Genomic DNA, 20369 nt, shown 5'->3' on the forward strand with positions numbered 1-20369 from the left:
TATTCCTCTTCAACACAAGACAAAGAAGTTTTGAATTCTTACTTCTTGACACCTTGAAGATGATTTGACCCTAATCCCTGTGCAATATTTAGACTTCTAAAACAGGGGTTCCCAACCTTTTTTCGATCTCGTACCACTTCGACGCTTTGTACTGCCACGCGTACCACTTCTTGCAGAACAACTTATTTAATCGAATCATATTTTATTAAGAATAATAATATTGGCCTACTAAAATAACACTAAAGCAAATTTAATGATATTTTTGCTTTTGTTTACTGTCCACCAATTGGCTGGGCAATCATTTGCCGTAATCAACGCCCACTGTCCCACAGCGTTGTACGGCTTTTCAAAGCAACTGTGCTTCTTGTTGGCAATTGACATGACCTGTAGTTTGTAGATCGTAATGATACGAAACAACAGAAATAGTTACGTAACAATAAGAGGAGGCTTGGGGAATTTTTTTTGTAAACAAAACCAGATAAACAAAATAGAAAGTTGTGAAAGGTACGCGTACCACCGGTTGGGAACCCCTGTTCTAAAAGGACAAACTACGTTAAAAACAATCTTAAATCATGCCAACTCTCTTTGAATTATTCTTACCTTCGCTTTTTGTTGGCGCCTAAAGCAGTTTCCCATTTTGACATGTAATTTTTGTTGAGAATACAGAGTACTTCTGTACACAACAATGCAATATTTTCCAGTTGATGCAATTTTAAAAACATTGGTTTGTTTTACATTGTACAACTTGGAAACCGTTGTGACGTTTCATTTTTACGTTTTTCTGGCCTGAGTGGAAATGTTCGTCATAGAGGGCAATGTGACATTCCATTGTTTGGTTCGGAGGAAAGTTATAAGCGGACTAGGAACAAAGATCTGTACCTTTTTTGTGACATTTTAAACCTTTTAACAAAGGTAACAGGGATGTGATTTGTCAATTAGGAATATATAAGTATGCGTTTTTTTAGGCAACCACAAGTTGGTTTGTAGCGACCAGAATATTGTTCAATAACATGCTTTTTGCCAATGAAATGCCTAACTGGAAATACTACGCTTTAAAAAAAAACACTTTTATTATTCAACCCAATCAATCTATTACCGAAAATAATTACGCACAAAGGTGATTGTGCGTTGTATTGTGTATCATAAATCACTATCAGTAATCTTACTGCAACTATTTAGATTCTTGTTGTTTGCTATTATCCTGCATTTGAGGTTGATAACCACTGATTTTGACGTAGTGCTGATGGAGTTGATGCCTGTGTAAGCAAAATTTGTTTCTCTTTCCAACTGGATTATATTAGGTGATAAACATATTTATTATAAGTCTCATCAGTGATCAAAAACAGAGCATACATTTTTCAAAGTAAATCAGAATTTGAAATGTTAGTTTCAACACAAGCGTATAAATCTTAAATTGTCTGTATTTTCAAGCGAAAAAAATTCGCTTTGTACAAGCCATGCATCTAAACGAGCATGAAGACCAGAACAGATCAAACTTTTCAGTCAAGACCGAACAACTACCGTATTTACTGGTTGCAAGGTGCCCTCGTCTTCTAGCCGCCCTCGATTGTAAGCCGCACGCTACTATTTTGATCAGGGGTGGGAACCTTTTTGTTTGTGAAGGCCGCCAAACGGTTTATCGACACTCGTTTGAGCCGCACAGACTATTTGCCAGGCCAAGGACAGTGATGTTCAAATTTTTTGACTTACAGACTGGTCGATGTGCTATTGAACTTACGGTCCAAGCTAAATAAAATTCCTCACTACATTTCCACCCTCACTAACAACATTCGGGATTTTATTAATGTAGAAACTCGCTTGTTTGCCAATATTAATCTAAAAGCAGCTTGTGACATCACAGACAAGTTTAAGACATTCGATTATGCGCAAACAATTGTTCTTTTGCAACACAAGTAAGATTGTAGAACCTGGGTCTCTTGGCAGACCTACGGAAATCGCTTTGTGTACCAGTACACAACCACTTGGCTCTAGTTTGAAAACAGCTGCTCTGTTATTGCATAATAATCGTTGCGGCCCGCCGCCGCAATAAATCACTACTTTTTGGCCCGCGCATGCAAACATGTTGCTCACCTATGATCTAAATCAGGGGCGGGGAACCATATATGTTAGATATGTTGATAATAATTAATGCACCTGGCCAAATGTACCTACCCAATAAAGTTTAAAAGTTGGAGTGTAGAAATCAGGGAGTCGAACCGCTTGTCATATGGGCTCAGGTTCGGTTCGGGTTCACTTTTTTGTTTTTAGGGGTTCGTGTTCGATTCAGGGGTTTTTAAAAATGTATATTTTTGAGTTTGGGTTTTGTTCCGGTTCGGGCAAATTATCCAAACACAACCGGTTTGTGGTTTTAAACCGGTGTAAATTTTCATTTGTTTAATTTTAATTCTACCCATCATCCACCTGGCCTTATCAAACTCCAAAAGAACTTTGACTGTGCACTGTTATTTTTGACACCCCCTATAACTGTTATCCCGCGTATTCCACAGTGTGCTCTTTTAAAACAAAATCACAAAATATATGCACATTTTTGCTGCTTCGGTTCCGGTTCGGGTCCAACGCCAAACAAAATGTGGGGTTTAACTCCGGTTCGGGTTTTCAGAAAATTGTAAATAGCGGTTCGGTTCGGTTTAATGAAATAAACCGCTCAAACCGATTCGCGGGTTCGGGTTCAGTTCCGGTTCGACTCCCTGGTAGAAGTAATATCGATACATAATCAAAATGTAAGCCGCCCCCGATTATAAGCCGCAAAAACAGCAGGTACTAAACAATAGAAGCCGCGGCTTACAATCGAGTAATACGGTATGTGGCTGGAACTGAAATGAAAATTTTGTTAAATCCTAAACTCTTAAAAAGCGACCTTTTACAGTTCAAAGTGCAACTAAAACAGATACCCCGAGCATATCCATGGGTAACAGAAATTAACAAATTATAATTTGGAAAGCGTTTAGGTTGCTTTATGAAAAGTGCGAAAACAACATACCAGACGGCGAAAGACATCTTCAGACTAAAATATACAAGAAAGTTTTACTAAAGTCAATTCAATTAAAAAGGCATTTTTTCTTTGATGTAACCTTTTTTCTTTAAGTGTTAAAATTATTTTGGGAGAATTTTGCAAAATTTGACAAAATACCTTACGGGTTTCGTTCCACTAAAAAGTTGGAAGAGTACTGGACTAAAAGGTTTAAATAAACAACAAGTGAATTTATCACTTCATGTCTAAGTGTGTCAAAAATATATATTTATATCGGTATTTAGCACAACACTATATACATGTAATTATGTTATAAGTCTCGTACAATTCATCTATCGCTACGAATAATAAACTTGAAGTGTTAAACACAAATATATCATTTTCTGAAAAATATGTTATATTTGATGTGAGTCCCTGCCACATAACTCTTTTAGTAACGGTGTAGCAATATTAATCGGTCAAACACCAAAAAGGAATACTGCAGCGAGAGGTATCTGCTTGATCTGTACCCGGTAAGTTGGGTGGCAATAAATTGTGATTGAGACATTGAAAAGGTCTTCTTTGAGTTCAATCTTATGACATATTTTGCTTTTGTAGGAAAACACAACTATAGATGACATCATTAAGGCTGTTCCGGATCACCACCAGCCATTCATTGCAGTATTTGGCAGTGTAGAAGAAGTCAAGAAAATCTGCCTTTGTTGTGAAAAACAACCACTGATAGAAGTGAAAAGCGTAACACAGACATATATTGCTTTGTTTGCATACTACTACTATGTGTTTAACTATAAATATTGTCCTTATGTTCATTTGGCACTTCAGTTTCTTCAAACCTATTGGTTAGGTATCCAAACAGCAGGTGTTAATATGATTCAGTCAAAGAATTGGTGATGAAAATAAGCCTATAACTGTTTAATGCTTTGCTTTGACAGTTCCGTGTTTGTTTGTTTGTTTGTTTTTTCTTTTCTTCCAGCACTGTTCTTTTTAATACACATTTTGCTACATTTGTGTAGTGAAAGGTGGATAGAACCCAATTTTATTTGGGTAATTTTTACCCAACAAAGTTGGGAGTCCCCACGAATGTACCCAGAACATTAAATAAGGTACAAACCACAGCTACCCAATATAGCGTTTGGGTGGAAACTCATCACACCCAAAAACGAAAATTGGGTAAGTAAGTATGATACCCAAGTTGGTTTGGGTATCAATCACCCAAAAAAATATATTGGGTGTCCCCACGAATGTACCCTGTTTGGCATAGAAGTACCCAATGATTTTGGGTGTTAGTTACCCAGTTTTGCTAACAGTGATACCTCCACCAATTGTACCCTCAATTTTGTCGTGCTTTTAAACGTCTGAACACTGCTACGATTTTGCCCGGCGAAATAAACTCAACTCATTTGAAAGATCAATGTTGACGCTGTTCGCTAGATAGCGCCGTAAGGGCGTTAACTTAGTTTTAAACGGGTTTAATTGAAAACATTCAAGCAAAGAAAATTATTCCCTGGTACCATTATCATTTTGTCGAAATGGAAAGACAAGAACGAGAGAGCGTCACATAACTGACACTGTGGATAAGTGGAGCGCAGTTGAGCATTGTATTAAAGTTCCTCGGACCTTTTTTTACCAATATTTGTCGACATAGCGAAGTTTTCATTTCGCCAAATGAACTTTTTTATGACGCATAAATTTTTTGCAAACTTTCATTAGGCAGAACCTCTTTTGTGCAAGGCTGGATTAACCATCAGGGAAAGTCTAAGCTTTTGATAAGTCGTAAACTTTTTGTTTTTCCCAAAACTAAATGGCAAGACCGTCGCAAAGCGTTGGTTTTTGGTCTAAACATATAATTGACTGTTGGCAGAGGTGAAGGATTTATTTGTCAGTAATTCCTGCTTTCTATTAATTCCCGCTTTTCCTTACGGTGTTGCAATCTACTAAGTTCTGTGACGAAACAATTACCTGGAAGTTTTTGTCTGCAACGTGCTTAAGTTTTTTTTTCGTTCTTGACTTCTGTGCTGGTTCAAGGTGCAATGTCGGTTGAAAAGGCATGATTTATCGTATGGACGATTATTATTGGCGAGTTTTTTTGTATAAATGCATTTTACGGCTCGTAAACATGAATTACTCTATTGAGTTGAGTTGAGTTGAGTTTATTTCGCTTGGTGAAAGACAACATAGCGACACAATTGCACTGAAACAATCACCAAGCCGCAAATAGTGCGGAACGGCGAAACGTTATGGAGTGCATAAAAGTGGAGGGCACAATTATTAGTGAACTACTATTTATGTGAATTAAACTGCGATACCTCACGTCAAGCGTAAATTCTACTTTTTGGTAAGGATTTCACTGTTTGTTTAGGCCAGGGCCAAGACAGCTGGGATTGCCCGTATTGAATGTTTTTTTTTCTGATTCCTAAAACAGTTGGTGAGCTTTGATTTGCATTTCTCATTTGAAGCACAGTGTTAAATGCAATGCTTTTTTGTAGAAACCGTTTCATTACGTTTCCATTCGTCATTGTATTTTACCCTGTTCGCTCGAACAAGATTTACAGCACCTATCTATGTGGAGAGTTTGTTGAAGGTTTTGGGAGGCGAGTTTAAATTCCCTCGACGTTTCCTGCCTTGAACCCGCGTTGATGGGACCGTTACACTTGAGCTGTGGTTGTTTTCGGATAGGTGTACAGCAGTGGTTCTTAACCAGAGGGACACGCCCTTCTAGGTAGGCGTGAGACATTTACAACAGGGACGTGAGTACAAAAATAAATAAACAAATTAAATCATTATATTGCAAGGGGAGTGCACTGTTTGTGAGCAATCAACAAATGAGTTGCAAAAAAACGGAATATTATGGCGCAATATCTTATGACGTAATACACATTTTAAATAATGACATATAGGCAAAGTTTTTAGTTTATCTGTTTACAACATATGTCGGGAAGACTTCTGGTAGTCCCATTGGTGCAAACTTTGAGTACATTTTCCACTGAAGAAAAATGTCGTTTTTCGCCTTTTTCAGAAGGGGCGTGAAGTGTCGGACAAACATCTTGGGGTGTACAGGCTGATTTATTTTGGGCCAAATGCAGTCACGCTTAACTTGTCAGGCGAAGCACAGTTGTTAGTGTTTTGTTGAGTACTTTCATAAGATGATATGATTGATAACCAACATCATCCAAGGCGTTTAGTAAGCTATGGCGTTAAAATCATACTTGACTTCAGCTTAATGAGCCCCGGCACCGGAAAATTATTTTTTAATATGTTGTTTATCGTATTTTTATAAACACGATTTCAGGTTTAAAACCACAAAAATCGAAGTTACTAGTCAAGTATTTACGTTTTAAATCTAAAAACACTGACACCTTGCGGATATTTTGTCACTTAGCTCAAACGTCATGTGACGTCACCTCGTACCAACTTGGTTTGGAGCTTGTTTGTAGTCGGTGGTTGTTAACGTTCTGCGACGCCAATTACGTTAGTCAGTTTAGGTATTTTGGTGTTTAAATGTTTTCATGTTTATACTCAAGTGTGCAAAAATGCCTGCAGTGTGTCCTTTGTATGGTTGCAATTCAAGAGGAAATCAAAAGGCCAGCAATATGACACTTTTCGCTTTCCAAATATAAAGCCATTGCGGTCAGCTTGGATTAAATTTGTTAACGTGAAAAAAAGGGACCAACGAAATACAGTGTTCTTTGTAGCCTACATTTCACAGATGAATGTTTCACAAATAAAATGCAGTATGACAGGGGTATGGCAAAAGTTCTGGTGTTACAGCCAAATGCCATTCCATGTATTCATGAGAACAGTCTTCTTCAGCAAGAAATGGCATTGAGAGCAGCTGCAAGAAAAGCAGCATATGGTATGCTTTAGTTAATTGTTTTCTGACATAATCTTATTTAACATTATAGTCTTTAATATTACCATTATGTTATACTAATTTAGTTTATTGTCATGCCATTTACTTGGTAATAACAAAAAAGTGTGGTAATAAAAAAAGGTGTGATAATATCAATACATTTTCATGTAGGGAACCACCCATTCTAAGCTATGAACCAAAATACATTGTGTGTAAAGGAAAACTTCTTTACCTCTTAAATGGTGTACCAGAAGTAAATTAACTGCAGATTTCCCTGGACACTCAGCTAAATTTGCTACATACACAATGATGGATGATGGATCTTTGGAACGATAAAAATGTTGCTATTAACCTTGTTCATGTATTCAGATGGTAATTTCATAATATTTTCTAGAGCAATAAAGTGGCAAACAGCAATGATATGGAAAAAGAAGGATTCTTGGGAAGCATTGAAAACTTCACAAGCAAAGGATTGTTTATTAAAGCCTTTGTGACTGACAGGCATCCACAAATCATTAAATACATTAGTGAAGAATCGTCAGAAACAAAACATTATGTTTGGCATGTAGCTACAAATATGATAGAAATAAAAGATGAGCATACACCAGTATATTTGTGTTTATGGTTTTGAATTTAGAAATCCAAAAGAAACTGACAGCACTTTCTAACAAAGCCTATTGCAAAGAGTTGGGACCTTGGGTGAAAAGCATATGGAACCACATGTATTGTTGTGCAGCAACGTCACAACAAGTGGCTGTCAGTCTGGCAACGTAACTCTGAAGTCTTCCCCAGCACCATTCAACAAAGTTTCTGTAGGCAGTATATCTGTAATGCATAGAGGTTGCTGGTGGCATATTGCATGTTAGTAGTTAGTACAGTAAAACTTACTCGTGACGGGTGTTAATTACCCTCATCATGTTTTCCCAAATGACGTTTAAATCGATAACATGCTGCTTCTAATACACGTTGAGACATATAGATTCAAATCCATGATATGCTTTTATACGAAGCAGATTCGACTCAGAATATTCGTTGAACTTGGCTAACTGCTGTTGCACTTACTAATTTCATGGCAGCAAACGCATGATTTTCTTTCCTCCATTATCACATAGTTAGTACATAAACACCTACAATAATTCTGTTACGTGGAAAATACCTTTTGTCAACAACAAAACACCTACCTTTTTAAGCAAACAGTTGTTATTTATTGCTTAACTGTCAACTACGTATCTACGTTAATTTTATCAGTTGCAAACAATAAAAAAATGTACGCATCAAAGCTAAAACAAGCAATAAAAACAACAGCTGACCAACGCCATTGTTAGAAGTTGGTACGAGGTGACGTAACAATCGCTGCTACATATCAAACCAAGGTGTCGCTCGAGAGCTCATTGTTTGATTGAATATCTCGAAAACGAGAAATCATAGGACAAAAAAAATTAGTGATTCGGAATCCCTGAATTTTGGCAATTCTAAATATCTAAAATGTAGAAAAAGTCACATCGCCGCTGCCGGGGCCCTTTAAACCTGTCTGGACGTGTTTGACAAGCTAGTTTTAAGTCTTTATGTTGTTGTTTTTATTGTAAAGGCCGTTTGTATGGCTCTTAGTTGCCTAATCACACTGTAAAAGGCGGGTTACACACGCTCTTTGGCTTCAGTTACGGTGCTCTTAACGATAAAAACAAAACTGACGCTTAACCAGGCCGAAAAAATAGTATAAGACTCAAGGCAGGCCAGGACTTTACAACTGCAGTAGGTCTATTAAACCACATGACAGCAATATATATTAATACACTACTTGTAATTTATTGTTTTGGTTTTTTTAACAGTTGCTAGCAGTCTGAAAAGTAACCGTTTCATTCTATACAGTTACATTTCATTAGGTACGTCATAAAAGAAATTTTGTTAAAAATCCAATAAGGAGCGAGCGTCACTCTGTTACCTTAAAGTCTGTATTTTGCATGCAATTAAGCCCTTTAACAAACTTTTAACGACGCCATCGTTAAAATTCAAACCTGATTTGCACCAAGGATTTGTCGTCAAACAATGGAAAAAAGTATTTTAAATGAGCTAAAGAAGTTTTTTGAATGAGTTTACTATTTTCAGCAAGTTTTGTCCAGTATATTTTCTGCTGGTGTGATGGTACGTGATTAAAAACGTGAGCTTATTTTTAGGGTAGCAGCCCTGTGACTCATTTAGTGTCGGTCTGTTTGACTTTCGAAGGTGCATATAAATGCTGGCCCCTATCGGGATGCGACATAAACAGTGAAAGTAGACGGATAGTACACACGAATGAATAATTTGTAAAAATCGTGGACACTCATATACTCACATACAAAGCCTAAAACATGGCAGATCATGCAAAAACGGAAGTGAAAACGGACGAAAATGAGGAACCAAGGACAGCTAACCCGATAAATTACGTAAGTAGACTACAGTGCAACTGCAATAAAAAATCTCATTTCAAAATCGGTAATTTTCCAGCGCTTTAGGTGCAAGTTTTACTTTTGTCTCGTTACTATTATAACTGCTTGTATGTATATTGTGATCATCGTAAACACAACAGAGAAACAATTAGGATTATGCAAAGAACAAGTCGTATACAAACAACATCTAAAGCGTATACATATCCGACATACTAAATAAAATTTCTTTTCGCAGATTGATGATGTAAATATTTACAACTACAATACACCAAGCACAAGTGAAACGCCCCTCTCAACAATAGAATGTGAAAGACTCTGTAAGTGCAAACAGAAGGTAGCATAACAGCTTGCATTTCAAATGTACTTGTCAGATAAAGTTAGGAACAAGAGCAAATGTTTGTGGCGGAAAATCACTTTTTTATTGGTGTATAGTTGCACTAAATTGATAGGCATTTGCATGACCCGGATAGCATTTGAAATCAAAAGGCACTGACAGCAGACTATATGGTTAATTAGAAACGATATAATTACAGGTAAAACTCTGCGTTCAACTAACGAAGAGTTACTAAGGGAGTTGGAAACAGAATATGTCCCACTTAATATCATCGTTTCGAATAACCAACATGTGTACGATTCCACTGACAATTGTAACCAGGTTGACGTTGAAGAAAAATCACAAATCCTAAAAGTCGAGGACTTGTTTCAACACGCAAGAGATTACGCGGAAAAAAAATCTTATCGTAAAAGAGATCCTCAAGCACAAATTAAATTTGTGGAAAAGCATGGAAATGTTGTAGGCGTCACTGGAATGGCGGGAATAGGCAAATCAGCTGTGGCGATGAAATACTTACAGGTGGCACTGAGTCAGCGAAAACTGGCCCTCTACGTTAGAATGAAAGACTTTGCGAATTTAGATCAGTCAATTAGTGTCACAAGGTTTCTCCTAAAATCCGTACGTGATTGGGATGACACAAAAACAGAAAAAAGGATTTTGTCTTGGCTAAGCAGCCTTAAGGATGTGCATGTGATTATTGATGGCCTGGATGAAGCTTGTCTTCCAGCGTTGGAAACGTTCGGAGGAATTTTAAATTTAGGTGATGAAGGAACTCCAGAGGTCATTATGAAGAATCTTATCCGAGGAGACGTACTACCGTTGGCAAAGAAAATTATTTTCTCGAGGCCGCAAACCTATCAGCGTTTTAATCGGGAAACAAAACCGTTGTTTACGGTCAAAATCACTGGTCTTAATGAGGAGTCACAGCAGATGATGTGTCAGCAAATTGTACAGAAAAATATTGAATGTGGAGAAATGAGCACAGATGAGGGGGATAATATTATCTCCAGGTTTCCATTTAGCACAAAGCTGTCTTTTATGCCCATATTTTGCCAACCGATAGTCAAATACTTGCATAAGAATACATCTGGAACAGAAACCTTCTCCAGTTTGTGTCTCTTTCTTTTTGAAACATGGCAGAAATATGAGAACAGCGACGACCTTTGCGAACAGGTTAAAGATTTTTGCACTCTGGCATTCCATCGTCTCCGAGACAGCAAGTCACAATTTCATCTGGATAAAGTCAGATCTTTAGCCACAATGAGCCTATTTGTTAGTTCAAGCATGCATCAATCGAATCAAGTGTTCATCTTTGCTCACGAAATCTGGCGTGACTTTTTTGCGTCGTTGTACCTGATGCACCTCGCTTCTGACGACGAATTTGATGTGGAGTTTCAAGACTTCACTTGCGACAATCGAGAACTGGTGCGAAAGTTGTGTTTTGGCATTGCTTCTAAAGATGAAGACTTGTGCCTCTTGGTTTCAACCTTTACTTCAAGTGCGAAAAAGAAAGCTCTTCTATGGAATAAATGCGACAGTTTGTTGTGCGATCTTCGGAGTAATATAGTCTGTGGCAACCCATTACGTCTACAGGATTTTTGGGATTCTTCGTATTACGACTTTCGGTCACGTGGAAACGATTCCAGATTGTTTCATCTTTGTGGTCTTGCATTGGAGTCCCAAGACCCGAGTCTAACTTCCTCTATTGCATATAGTTTGCCTGAAGAAATCCTCATTGGCCGGGAAGTCTTTCCTCATGACATAGAAAGCCTATGTCACGTGCTTGCATGCAGACAAAATCAACCAATCCAGATTAACGTGGGCGATTTTACGGAACCCGTTACATTTTATGGCAACGCTCTGGAAACTTTTCTTTCGGGCGTTTTTCCACACAAGGTTCGGTTTGCCTAAAATGTAGCAGTAAGATAAAACAGCATGTAATTTGAAAACCAGATTGTGTTTGCTTACTTTCATGAACACATTATTAAATGTCCATTATGTGTTATGGTTAAAGAAACGCGTAGTTATTTAGATTTACGCATGTAATAAGTGTGCTTTACGCCTGTAACATGATTTAAGCATTTTTTCCAACCTCCAAAGACATAAAACATATGTTCTTTGTTGTAGATCAAAAAACTTCATTTGAAAGATACCCAACTGCATGGAAACAGGGTGGTCCTGGTTGATCAAATTGCTGAAAAACTTTGTGACATTGACGAGTTAATGCTTCGTAACTGCGATCAACTGTCAACTGATGATGTCACTTCCCTTGTTGGAAACATGCACCTTCGCACAAGTCCGGTACGCAACGACCACATGGAGTAGTTTCAGCGATATATATGTTAGTTTTATGTTAACGCGGCGATTCAATTTTCTCTTAGATGCAGTTGTTCGATCTATCAAACAACATTTTAAATGACGCTTCGATGGATCTCATCTCAAATAACATCGACAACATTGAAAGACTGGAGTTAATAAGATGCGGAATAGTCACAAGTCAAGTCACATCGCTGGCAAAAAACATAGCGAAGCGACCGACCCCGGTAATTTTGCCGTGTACTGGTGTTTGAATGTGAAGTCTGATCTTTTGCAACATAAATGTATAATTTTAAAATATGATAATTGTCCAAACAATTGTTTTGTAGCTGAAATGGTTGGAGTTGGATGAGAATCGTGACATAGGTGTTGAGGGAATCAAATCCTTGTCTGTTTGTTTAAACAACGTTGGAGGTCTTGCCTTGATTGACTGTAACATGTGCGCTGGCAGTGTACAACATGTGACCACGACAATTACCAAGCCTGTGAGCGATTGTTTTAAAGTGTAACGACTTTCAGTGCCCTGGTTCAGTTTTGTTACCAATCAATGTGCACTAGCGTAAAACAGTTGCGTGTAGTGCTGCCATACGAGCCTTATTTATACTTACAGATGACTTCGTTATTATTGGACCGCAATCCCTTTGGCGACCAAGGGGTTATATTTATCTCTTTATGCGTTGAATACATCAACGTTCTGTCAATGAGCAAGTGTAACATCGTTAATGTGGGGCCGCTTGCTGTGGGAATTGAAAGACGGAAAGTGCCTGTAAGTTTGGGACTCATTTTCAATTTTTTTGTTTAAAGATAAAAATGTATTTACTTTGCTTAAAGATGGAAATTTTGGACCTTCATGGAAATAAGATTGGCAGTAATGGTGCTTGTGATCTTGCACAATGTACAGGCCATATCAGACGTTTATGGATCAATGACTGTGGAATAGAAGAAATGCCAACTTTAACTGAAACAATTGCTGGTTTGAAAACATCTGTAGGTTTCCTACTAAACAGTATAAGGGTCACTTCTGGAACAGCGCCACATTAAAGGCCATTCGATTTCGTTTCAGATGAAACTGTTGCACATTGGAGACAATCATCTCACAGCTAAACAGAAAAGAGAAATCAGTCTTCGTCTCCGACACACTGTGTCTATATTGCATGGAGTGACGGAAGATAGTGATGTGCCTAGCACGTGTGGTGCGGATAAAAACTTTCAATAACACTTCAAACTTTTGCAACAAACGAGCACAAACTGTAATTTTCAGCTTATCACATTTTTCCACCTGGAATTAACCGACTACATCAATAGTTGCTAACCACGAGGAGGTCGCCATAAAGCAGTGGTTCTCAAACTTTTTCATTATTTTTGTCAAAACGGTCCCTTTGCCATTATTTCGAGGGTTCGCGGTCCTTAAGCCTGAATGTGTATTTCAAAAAAACGAAAGTTGATTGCAGGATTTTAGCTAGTTATGCAAAATTGCGCATAACAGTGATCCGAAGACAGCATCTGACATCACAGACAGGACAAAAACCATTGCGATTGTGCGCGAACAATTGCATTTTCTTAGTAGTTTTCTAATAAAGGCTATTGTTTAGCAATAGAAACAGTCGATTTTTAATTCTACTTTGATTTAAACTGATTCAGTGCCACAAACTGACGCCAAACATGATTACAGAATTACTTCAACATTTTCGCGGTCCCCCAAAAATTGCCTTACAGACCCCTAAAGGACCGCGGATCCTAGTTTGAGAACCGCTGCCATAAATAAATAAATAAATTCCGACGCTTTTTATTTGAACTTCCGGTGTGACAGTTAGATTGTATGCATTGTTACGTGCACTTTTTACAGAAAGATTCTTAAAGTGTGCTTGAAAATGTTTCTGTTTTCACTCGTTATGCATTGGTGTTAAAAACGCACGCTTCATTAACATTTCGTGCCATGCGTGCAAACTAAAAACTCCAAATAAGTAAGCACAAAGTTTAGAAGTCTGCTCATGACGCGTGCAGAGGCAAAGCTTACGGATACACTTTGTCACATTGTCCATGCAACAATAAGCACACATACATCTTGCTTTTGTTAGTGTTTTTTTTGCATCACAGGTTTACGGATTTCATTCAGGTTTGCTGCATTTAAACGTTATGTGCTTTTTTATCAATTTTCCAACAATATGTGTGTAAACCTGTTACATTTCTGAAGCGTTTTAAGTTTTACAGCATGTCTGAATGTCAGGGCAAAGTTTTTGTTTTTCTTTGTTCTTTCAGGAAATATTTCTTTTCTTAATAGAAATCATATCATTCCCTTCGATGCTCCGGACGCCTTGAAATATTTTTCAAGTTTTCGTCCTAAAACAGATTTTTTTTCACAAGATTCGAACCCAGGACGCTTCCGGAGAAGAATGGCGATTCAGTTTTTTATGTCCGCATGAGGGTCAGGTGCACCGGACCATTCGGTCAAGTTCTTTACCTACGACTGGTTTTTCTTAATGCTTATGGCGACATCCAACGTCCACAATATATCAATGCAGTTTGCTTTGTTGTTAGAATGATCTGATTGCACGTGGGTACGTTTCACTGATAAAATTGGGCATTGCACTTTGCCCATCGTCAGGATGCAATTGGTCTGATTATTATGCCAAGAAGTTCAGTGTAAAAATCAATTAGCGTGCGGCCACCAGATCCAGCAAAATACGTAAAAGAACCGAAGCACAGAAGATTTTTCACTGAAGATGGGGGACTCGCAGACACTATCAAAGAAATGTTGCACACGAAACGAGATATTGTTCTCTATTCAACCAACATAAGGAGCTTGTTTTTTTCCCGTTTTTGATGCATTATATACTTTTGGATATTCAGGCATGGATGCAACAAGTATGGCTCTTTTCTTCAGATTGGATAAAATGTATTAGTCTACATCATGTAGCACCATCTTGCGCTAAACCTAATTGCTTTTTAGCTGGCTACAAACTGTGAAAACTAAACTATTTTCAGCAAAATAATTTTGAAAGTTGGTCACGGAAAAATTTATAAATTATAAAACTTTTCACCTAATCAGACAAAATTGTATCCAGCACATAGACCTACACAGCAAAAAATATCCGAACCATTTTGGGTTTGTGTGGTTTATTTAAGACACATTAGTATAAACAGGCGACATGTAAACGTAAAAACAAGGGCATATAAGAGCGACATGCAAAAGTAAAATATATTTAATATGTAGTGCAGAGAATTGACCTTGCATTTACACGTGTTTTCGGAACCGCTGATGTGAAAGCAGAGTTGTAAGTCGAAAACAATCGGGTTCGGGCCCGCTTACAACTCCACGTGACCGCTTCCATCTAAGACTTGGATTTCTCGTAGATTGTGGATCCCATTCACAATTTCCGCGTCCGATGTTATGATACACAGTTTTGGACTTTCTGATTCCATAGTGCTAAACGCCAATGCATGGTTGTGGATGTGGTTCTGAAAATACACATATTGTTTTACATTATGTGTGTGGTGGTAAAGTATTCAATTTTTTAATGCTTGTTTTTGTTAACAAACAACTGAAATTACATGAGAAAATTAGGAAACAATTTACCCTTTCGAAAACATCTTTCAAAATATTAATGGCAGCAGAAAAGCCATTCGACAAGGTCCGCCTTTCATCTACATTCAAATTTGGTATCATATCTTTGACCACTGGTTGACTTTCGAAGTCTTTGGTCTTAACATTCACCTAAAACACAAAACATTTTATGCGGTTGCGTCATAATGTCGGGGACAGACAATATTTTGGATAAAGAACACAACAACGAGCATACACATTGACACGATGTAAACATATTTGCGTAAACTTTACTTGATTTTTAACGTTACACAGCTCTCCAGCTCCAGCAGCAAGATCGTTTGTTTCTTCCTGTAAAATAGAGACTCTTGTATCGTTAAGGTTCTTAAAACACGGCACAGATTTGTTGCAATTCTTACCTCGACTGATACTGCTAAATTTTCTTCGCTGTCGAAACGTCGGTGGACGTCAACAGCCACAACCATCTTCCTTCCTTGGATTTTCTGCGAAACAATAAAAAACAGGTAAAATGAAGGAAGATAGTTTTTCGAAGTTGTATCTTACCGGACTTTCTGGTTCCGTCAATCTACCACCAGTTTCGACATCAAATATCTCCTGTAACAAAGTTATTGTTTAATTGTTGTGGAAATTGGCGCTAATAGTTATCCTGCACAGTTTATTCCTTTTCAACACAAGACAAAGAAGTTTTGAATTCTTACTTCTTGACACCTTGAAGATGATTTGACCCTAATCCCTTTGCAATATTTAGACTTCTAAAAGGACAAACTACGTTGAAAACAATCTTAAATCATGCCAACTCTCTTTGAATTATTCTTACCTTCGCTTTTTGTTGGCGCCTAAAGCAGTTTCCCATTTTTGACATGTAATTTTTGTTGTTGAATACAGAGTACTTCTGTACACAACAATGCAATATTTTCCAGTTGATGCAATTTTAAAAACATTGGTTTGTTTTACATTGTACAACTTGGAAACCGTTGTGACGTTTCATTGTTACGTTTTTCTGGCCTGAGTGGAAATGTTCGTCATAGAGGGCAATGTGACATTCCATTGTTTGGTTCGGAGGAAAGTTATAAGCGGACTAGGAACAAAGATCTGTACCTTTTTTGTGACATTTTAAACCTTTTAACAAAGGTAACAGGGATGTGATTTGTCAATTAGGAATATATAAGTATGCGTTTTTTTAGGCAACCACAAGTTGGTTTGTAGCGACCAGAATATTGTTCAATAACATGCTTTTTGCCAATGAAATGCCTAACTGGAAATACTACGCTTTAAAAAAAAACACTTTTATTATTCAACCCAATCAATCTATTGCCGAAAATAATTACGCACAAAGGTGATTGTGCGTTGTATTGTGTATCATAAATCACTATCAGTAATCTTACTGCAACTATTTAGATTCTTGTTGTTTGCTATTATCCTGCATTTGAGGTTGATAACCACTGATTTTGACGTAGTGCTGATGGAGTTGATGCCTGTGTAAGCAAAATTTGTTTCTCTTTCCAACTGGATTATATTAGGTGATAAACATATTTATTATAAGTCTCATCAGTGATCAAAAACAGAGCATACATTTTTCAAAGTAAATCAGAATTTGAAATGTTAGTTTCAACACAAGCATATAAATCTTAAATTGTCTGTATTTTCAAGCGAAAAAAAATTCGCTTTGTACAAGCCATGCATCTAAACGAGCATGAAGACCAGAACAGATCAAACTTTTCAGTCAAGACCGAACAACTACCGTATTTACTGGTTGCAAGGTGCCCTCGTCTTCTAGCCGCCCTCGATTGTAAGCCGCACGCTACTATTTAGATCAGGGGTGGGGAACCTTTTTGTTTGTGAAGGCCGCCAAACGGTTTATCGACACTCGTTTGAGCCGCACAGACTATTTGCCAGGCCAAGGACAGTGATGTTCAAATTTTTTGACTTACAGACTGGTCGATGTGCTATTGAACTTACGGTCCAAGCTAAATAAAATTCCTCACTACATTTCCACCCTCACTAACAACATTCGGGATTTTATTAATGTAGAAACTCGCTTGTTTGCCAATATTAATCTAAAAGCAGCTTGTGACATCACAGACAAGTTTAAGACATTCGATTATGCGCAAACAATTGTTCTTTTGCAACACAAGTAAGATTGTAGAACCTGGGTCTCTTGGCAGACCTACGGAAATCGCTTTGTGTACCAGTACACAACCACTTGGCTCTAGTTTGAAAACAGCTGCTCTGTTATTGCATAATAATCGTTGCGGCCCGCCGCCGCAATAAATCACTACTTTTTGGCCCGCGCATGCAAACATGTTGCTCACCTATGATCTAAATCAGGGGCGGGGAACCATATATGTTAGATATGTTGATAATAATTAATGCACCTGGCCAAATGTACCTACCCAATAAAGTTTAAAAGTTGGAGTGTAGAAATCAGGGAGTCGAACCGCTTGTCATATGGGCTCAGGTTCGGTTCGGGTTCACTTTTTTGTTTTTAGGGGTTCGTGTTCGATTCAGGGGTTTTTAAAAATGTATATTTTTGAGTTTGGGTTTTGTTCCGGTTCGGGCAAATTATCCAAACACAACCGGTTTGTGGTTTTAAACCGGTGTAAATTTTCATTTGTTTAATTTTAATTCTACCCATCATCCACCTGGCCTTATCAAACTCCAAAAGAACTTTGACTGTGCACTGTTATTTTTGACACCCCCTATAACTGTTATCCCGCGTATTCCACAGTGTGCTCTTTTAAAACAAAATCACAAAATATATGCACATTTTTGCTGCTTCGGTTCCGGTTCGGGTCCAACGCCAAACAAAATGTGGGGTTTAACTCCGGTTCGGGTTTTCAGAAAATCGTAAATAGCGGTTCGGTTCGGTTTAATGAAATAAACCGCTCAAACCGATTCGCGGGTTCGGGTTCAGTTCCGGTTCGACTCCCTGGTACAAAACTAAATGGCAAGACCGTCGCAAAGCGTTTGTTTTTGGTCTAAACATATAATTGACTGTTGGCAGAGGTGAAGGATTTATTTGTCAGTAATTCCTGCTTTCTATTAATTCCCGCTTTTCCTTACGGTGTTGCAATCTACTAAGTTCTGTGACGAAACAATTACCTGGAAGTTTTTGTCTGCAACGTGCTTAAGTTTTTTTTTCGTTCTTGACTTCTGTGCTGGTTCAAGGTGCAATGTCGGTTGAAAAGGCATGATTTGTCGTATGGACGATTATTATTGGCGAGTTTTTTTGTACAAATGCATTTTACGGCTCCTAAACATGAATTACTTTATTGAGTTGAGTTGAGTTTATTTCGCTTGGTGAAAGACAACATAGCGACACAATTGCACTGAAACAATCACCAAGCCGCAAATAGTACGGAACGACGAAACGTTATGGAGTGCATAAAAGTGGAGGGCACAATTATTAGTGAACTACTATTTATGTGAATTAAACTGCGATACCTGACTTCAAGCGTAAATTCTACTCTTTGGTAAGGATTTCACTGTTTGTTTAGGCCAGGGCCAAGACAGCTGGGATTGCCCGTATTGAATGTTTTTTTTTCTGATTCCTAAAACAGTTGGTGAGCTTTGATTTGCATTTCTCATTTGAAGCACAGTGTTAAATGCAATGCTTTTTTGTAGAAACCGTTTCATTACGTTTCCATTCGTCATTGTATTTTACCCTGTTCGCTCGAACAAGATTTACAGCACCTATCTATGTGAAGAGTTTGTTGAAGGTTTTGGGAGGCGAGTTTGAAATTCCCTCGATGTTTCCTGCCTTGAACCCGCGTTGATGGGAGCGTTACACTTGAGCTGTGTTTGTTTTCGGATAGGTGTACAGCAGTGGTTCTTAACCAGAGGGACACGCCCTTCTAGGTAGGCGTGAGACATTTACAACAGGGACGTGAGTACAAAAATAAATAAACAAATTAAATCATTATATTGCAAGGGGAGTGCACTGTTTGTGAGCAATCAACAAATGAGTTGCAAAAAAACGGAATATTATGGCGCAATATCTTATGACGTAATACACATTTTAAATAATGACATATAGGCAAAGTTTTTAGTTTATCTGTTTACAACATATGTCGGGAAGACTTCTGGTAGTCCCATTGGCAAACTTTGAGTACATTTTCCACTGAAGAAAAATGTCGTTTTTCGCCTGTTTCAGAAGGGGCGTGAAGTGTCGGACAAACATCTTGGGGTGTACAGGCTGATTTATTTTGGGCCAAATGCAGTCACGCTTAACTTGTCAGGCGAAGCACAATTGTTAGTGTTTTGTTGAGTACTTTCATAAGATGATATGATTGATAACCAACATCATCCAAGGCGTTTAGTAAGCTATGGCGTTAAAATCATACTTGACTTCAGCTTAAACCTGTCTGGACGTGTTTGACAAGCTAGTTTTAAGTCTTTATGTTGTTGTTTTTATTGTAAAGGCCGTTTGTATGGCTCTTAGTTGCCTAATCACACTGTAAAAGGCGGGTTACACACGCTCTTTGGCTGGAGTCACAGTGCTCTTAACGATAACAACAAAACTGACGCTTAACCAGGCCGAAAAAATAGTATAAGACTCAAGGCAGGCCAGGACTTTACAACTGCAGTAGGTCTATTAAACCACATGACAGCAATATATATTAATACACTACTTGTAATTTATTGTTTTGGTTTTTTTAACAGTTGCTAGCAGTCTGAAAAGTAACCGTTTCATTCTATACAGTTACATTTCATTAGGTACGTCATAAAAGAAATTTTGTTAAAAATCCAATAAGGGGCGAGCGTCACTCTGTTACCTTAAAGTCTGTATTTTGCATGCAATTAAGCCCTTTAACAAACTTTTAACGACGCCATCGTTTTCAAACCTGATTTGCACCAAGGATTTGTCGTCAAACAATGGAAAAAAG

The 20369-nt window shown here is 37.8% G+C and overlaps 2 protein-coding genes and 1 long non-coding RNA gene across 3 annotated transcripts; 1 reads left to right on the forward strand and 2 right to left on the reverse strand.

Moving 5' to 3' along the window:
* Positions 1 to 6771: 6771 nt before the first annotated feature.
* On the reverse strand, positions 6772 to 8361 carry LOC145225343 (uncharacterized). The gene is made up of 3 exons (XR_013859865.1): positions 7731 to 8361; positions 7075 to 7667; positions 6772 to 6824 (listed from the first exon to the last, which is right to left on the reverse strand). It is a non-coding gene; the product is annotated as an uncharacterized LOC145225343 (long non-coding RNA).
* An 829-nt stretch (positions 8362 to 9190) lies between these two features.
* On the forward strand, positions 9191 to 14098 carry LOC145223492 (uncharacterized). Its single transcript, XM_080089906.1, has 9 exons — positions 9191 to 9265; positions 9504 to 9585; positions 9802 to 11498; positions 11730 to 11903; positions 11984 to 12145; positions 12248 to 12403; positions 12529 to 12684; positions 12750 to 12905; positions 12982 to 14098. Exons 1-9 carry the CDS (start codon positions 9191 to 9193, stop codon positions 13132 to 13134), a joined length of 2811 nt encoding a protein of 936 aa, XP_079946032.1. The 3' UTR covers positions 13135 to 14098.
* A 932-nt stretch (positions 14099 to 15030) lies between these two features.
* Positions 15031 to 16178, reverse strand: LOC145224951 (uncharacterized). Its single transcript, XM_080091584.1, has 5 exons — positions 16027 to 16178; positions 15882 to 15965; positions 15757 to 15813; positions 15496 to 15633; positions 15031 to 15377 (listed from the first exon to the last, which is right to left on the reverse strand). Exons 2-5 carry the CDS (start codon positions 15945 to 15947, stop codon positions 15225 to 15227), a joined length of 414 nt encoding a protein of 137 aa, XP_079947710.1. The 5' UTR covers positions 15948 to 15965; positions 16027 to 16178; the 3' UTR covers positions 15031 to 15224.
* Between the last annotated feature and the right edge of the window lie 4191 nt (positions 16179 to 20369).

The sequence above is a fragment of the Phallusia mammillata genome, chromosome 4 (assembly GCF_965637545.1).
Source record: "Phallusia mammillata chromosome 4, kaPhaMamm4.hap1.1, whole genome shotgun sequence".
Lineage (NCBI taxonomy): Eukaryota > Metazoa > Chordata > Ascidiacea > Phlebobranchia > Ascidiidae > Phallusia > Phallusia mammillata.

Coding starts and splice junctions, on each gene's coding strand:
- LOC145223492 (XM_080089906.1), top strand. CDS start 9,191: ATGGCAGATCATGCAAAAACGGAAGTGAAAACGGACGAAAATGAGGAA. Junction 9,586..9,801: donor AATAGAATGTGAAAGACTCT/GTAAGTGCAAAC, acceptor ATATAATTACAG/GTAAAACTCTGCGTTCAACT. Junction 11,499..11,729: donor CGGGCGTTTTTCCACACAAG/GTTCGGTTTGCC, acceptor TCTTTGTTGTAG/ATCAAAAAACTTCATTTGAA.
- LOC145224951 (XM_080091584.1), bottom strand. CDS start 15,947: ATGGTTGTGGCTGTTGACGTCCACCGACGTTTCGACAGCGAAGAAAAT. Junction 15,814..15,881: donor ATTTAGCAGTATCAGTCGAG/GTAAGAATTGCA, acceptor TCTATTTTACAG/GAAGAAACAAACGATCTTGC. Junction 15,378..15,495: donor TGAAAGATGTTTTCGAAAGG/GTAAATTGTTTC, acceptor GTGTATTTTCAG/AACCACATCCACAACCATGC.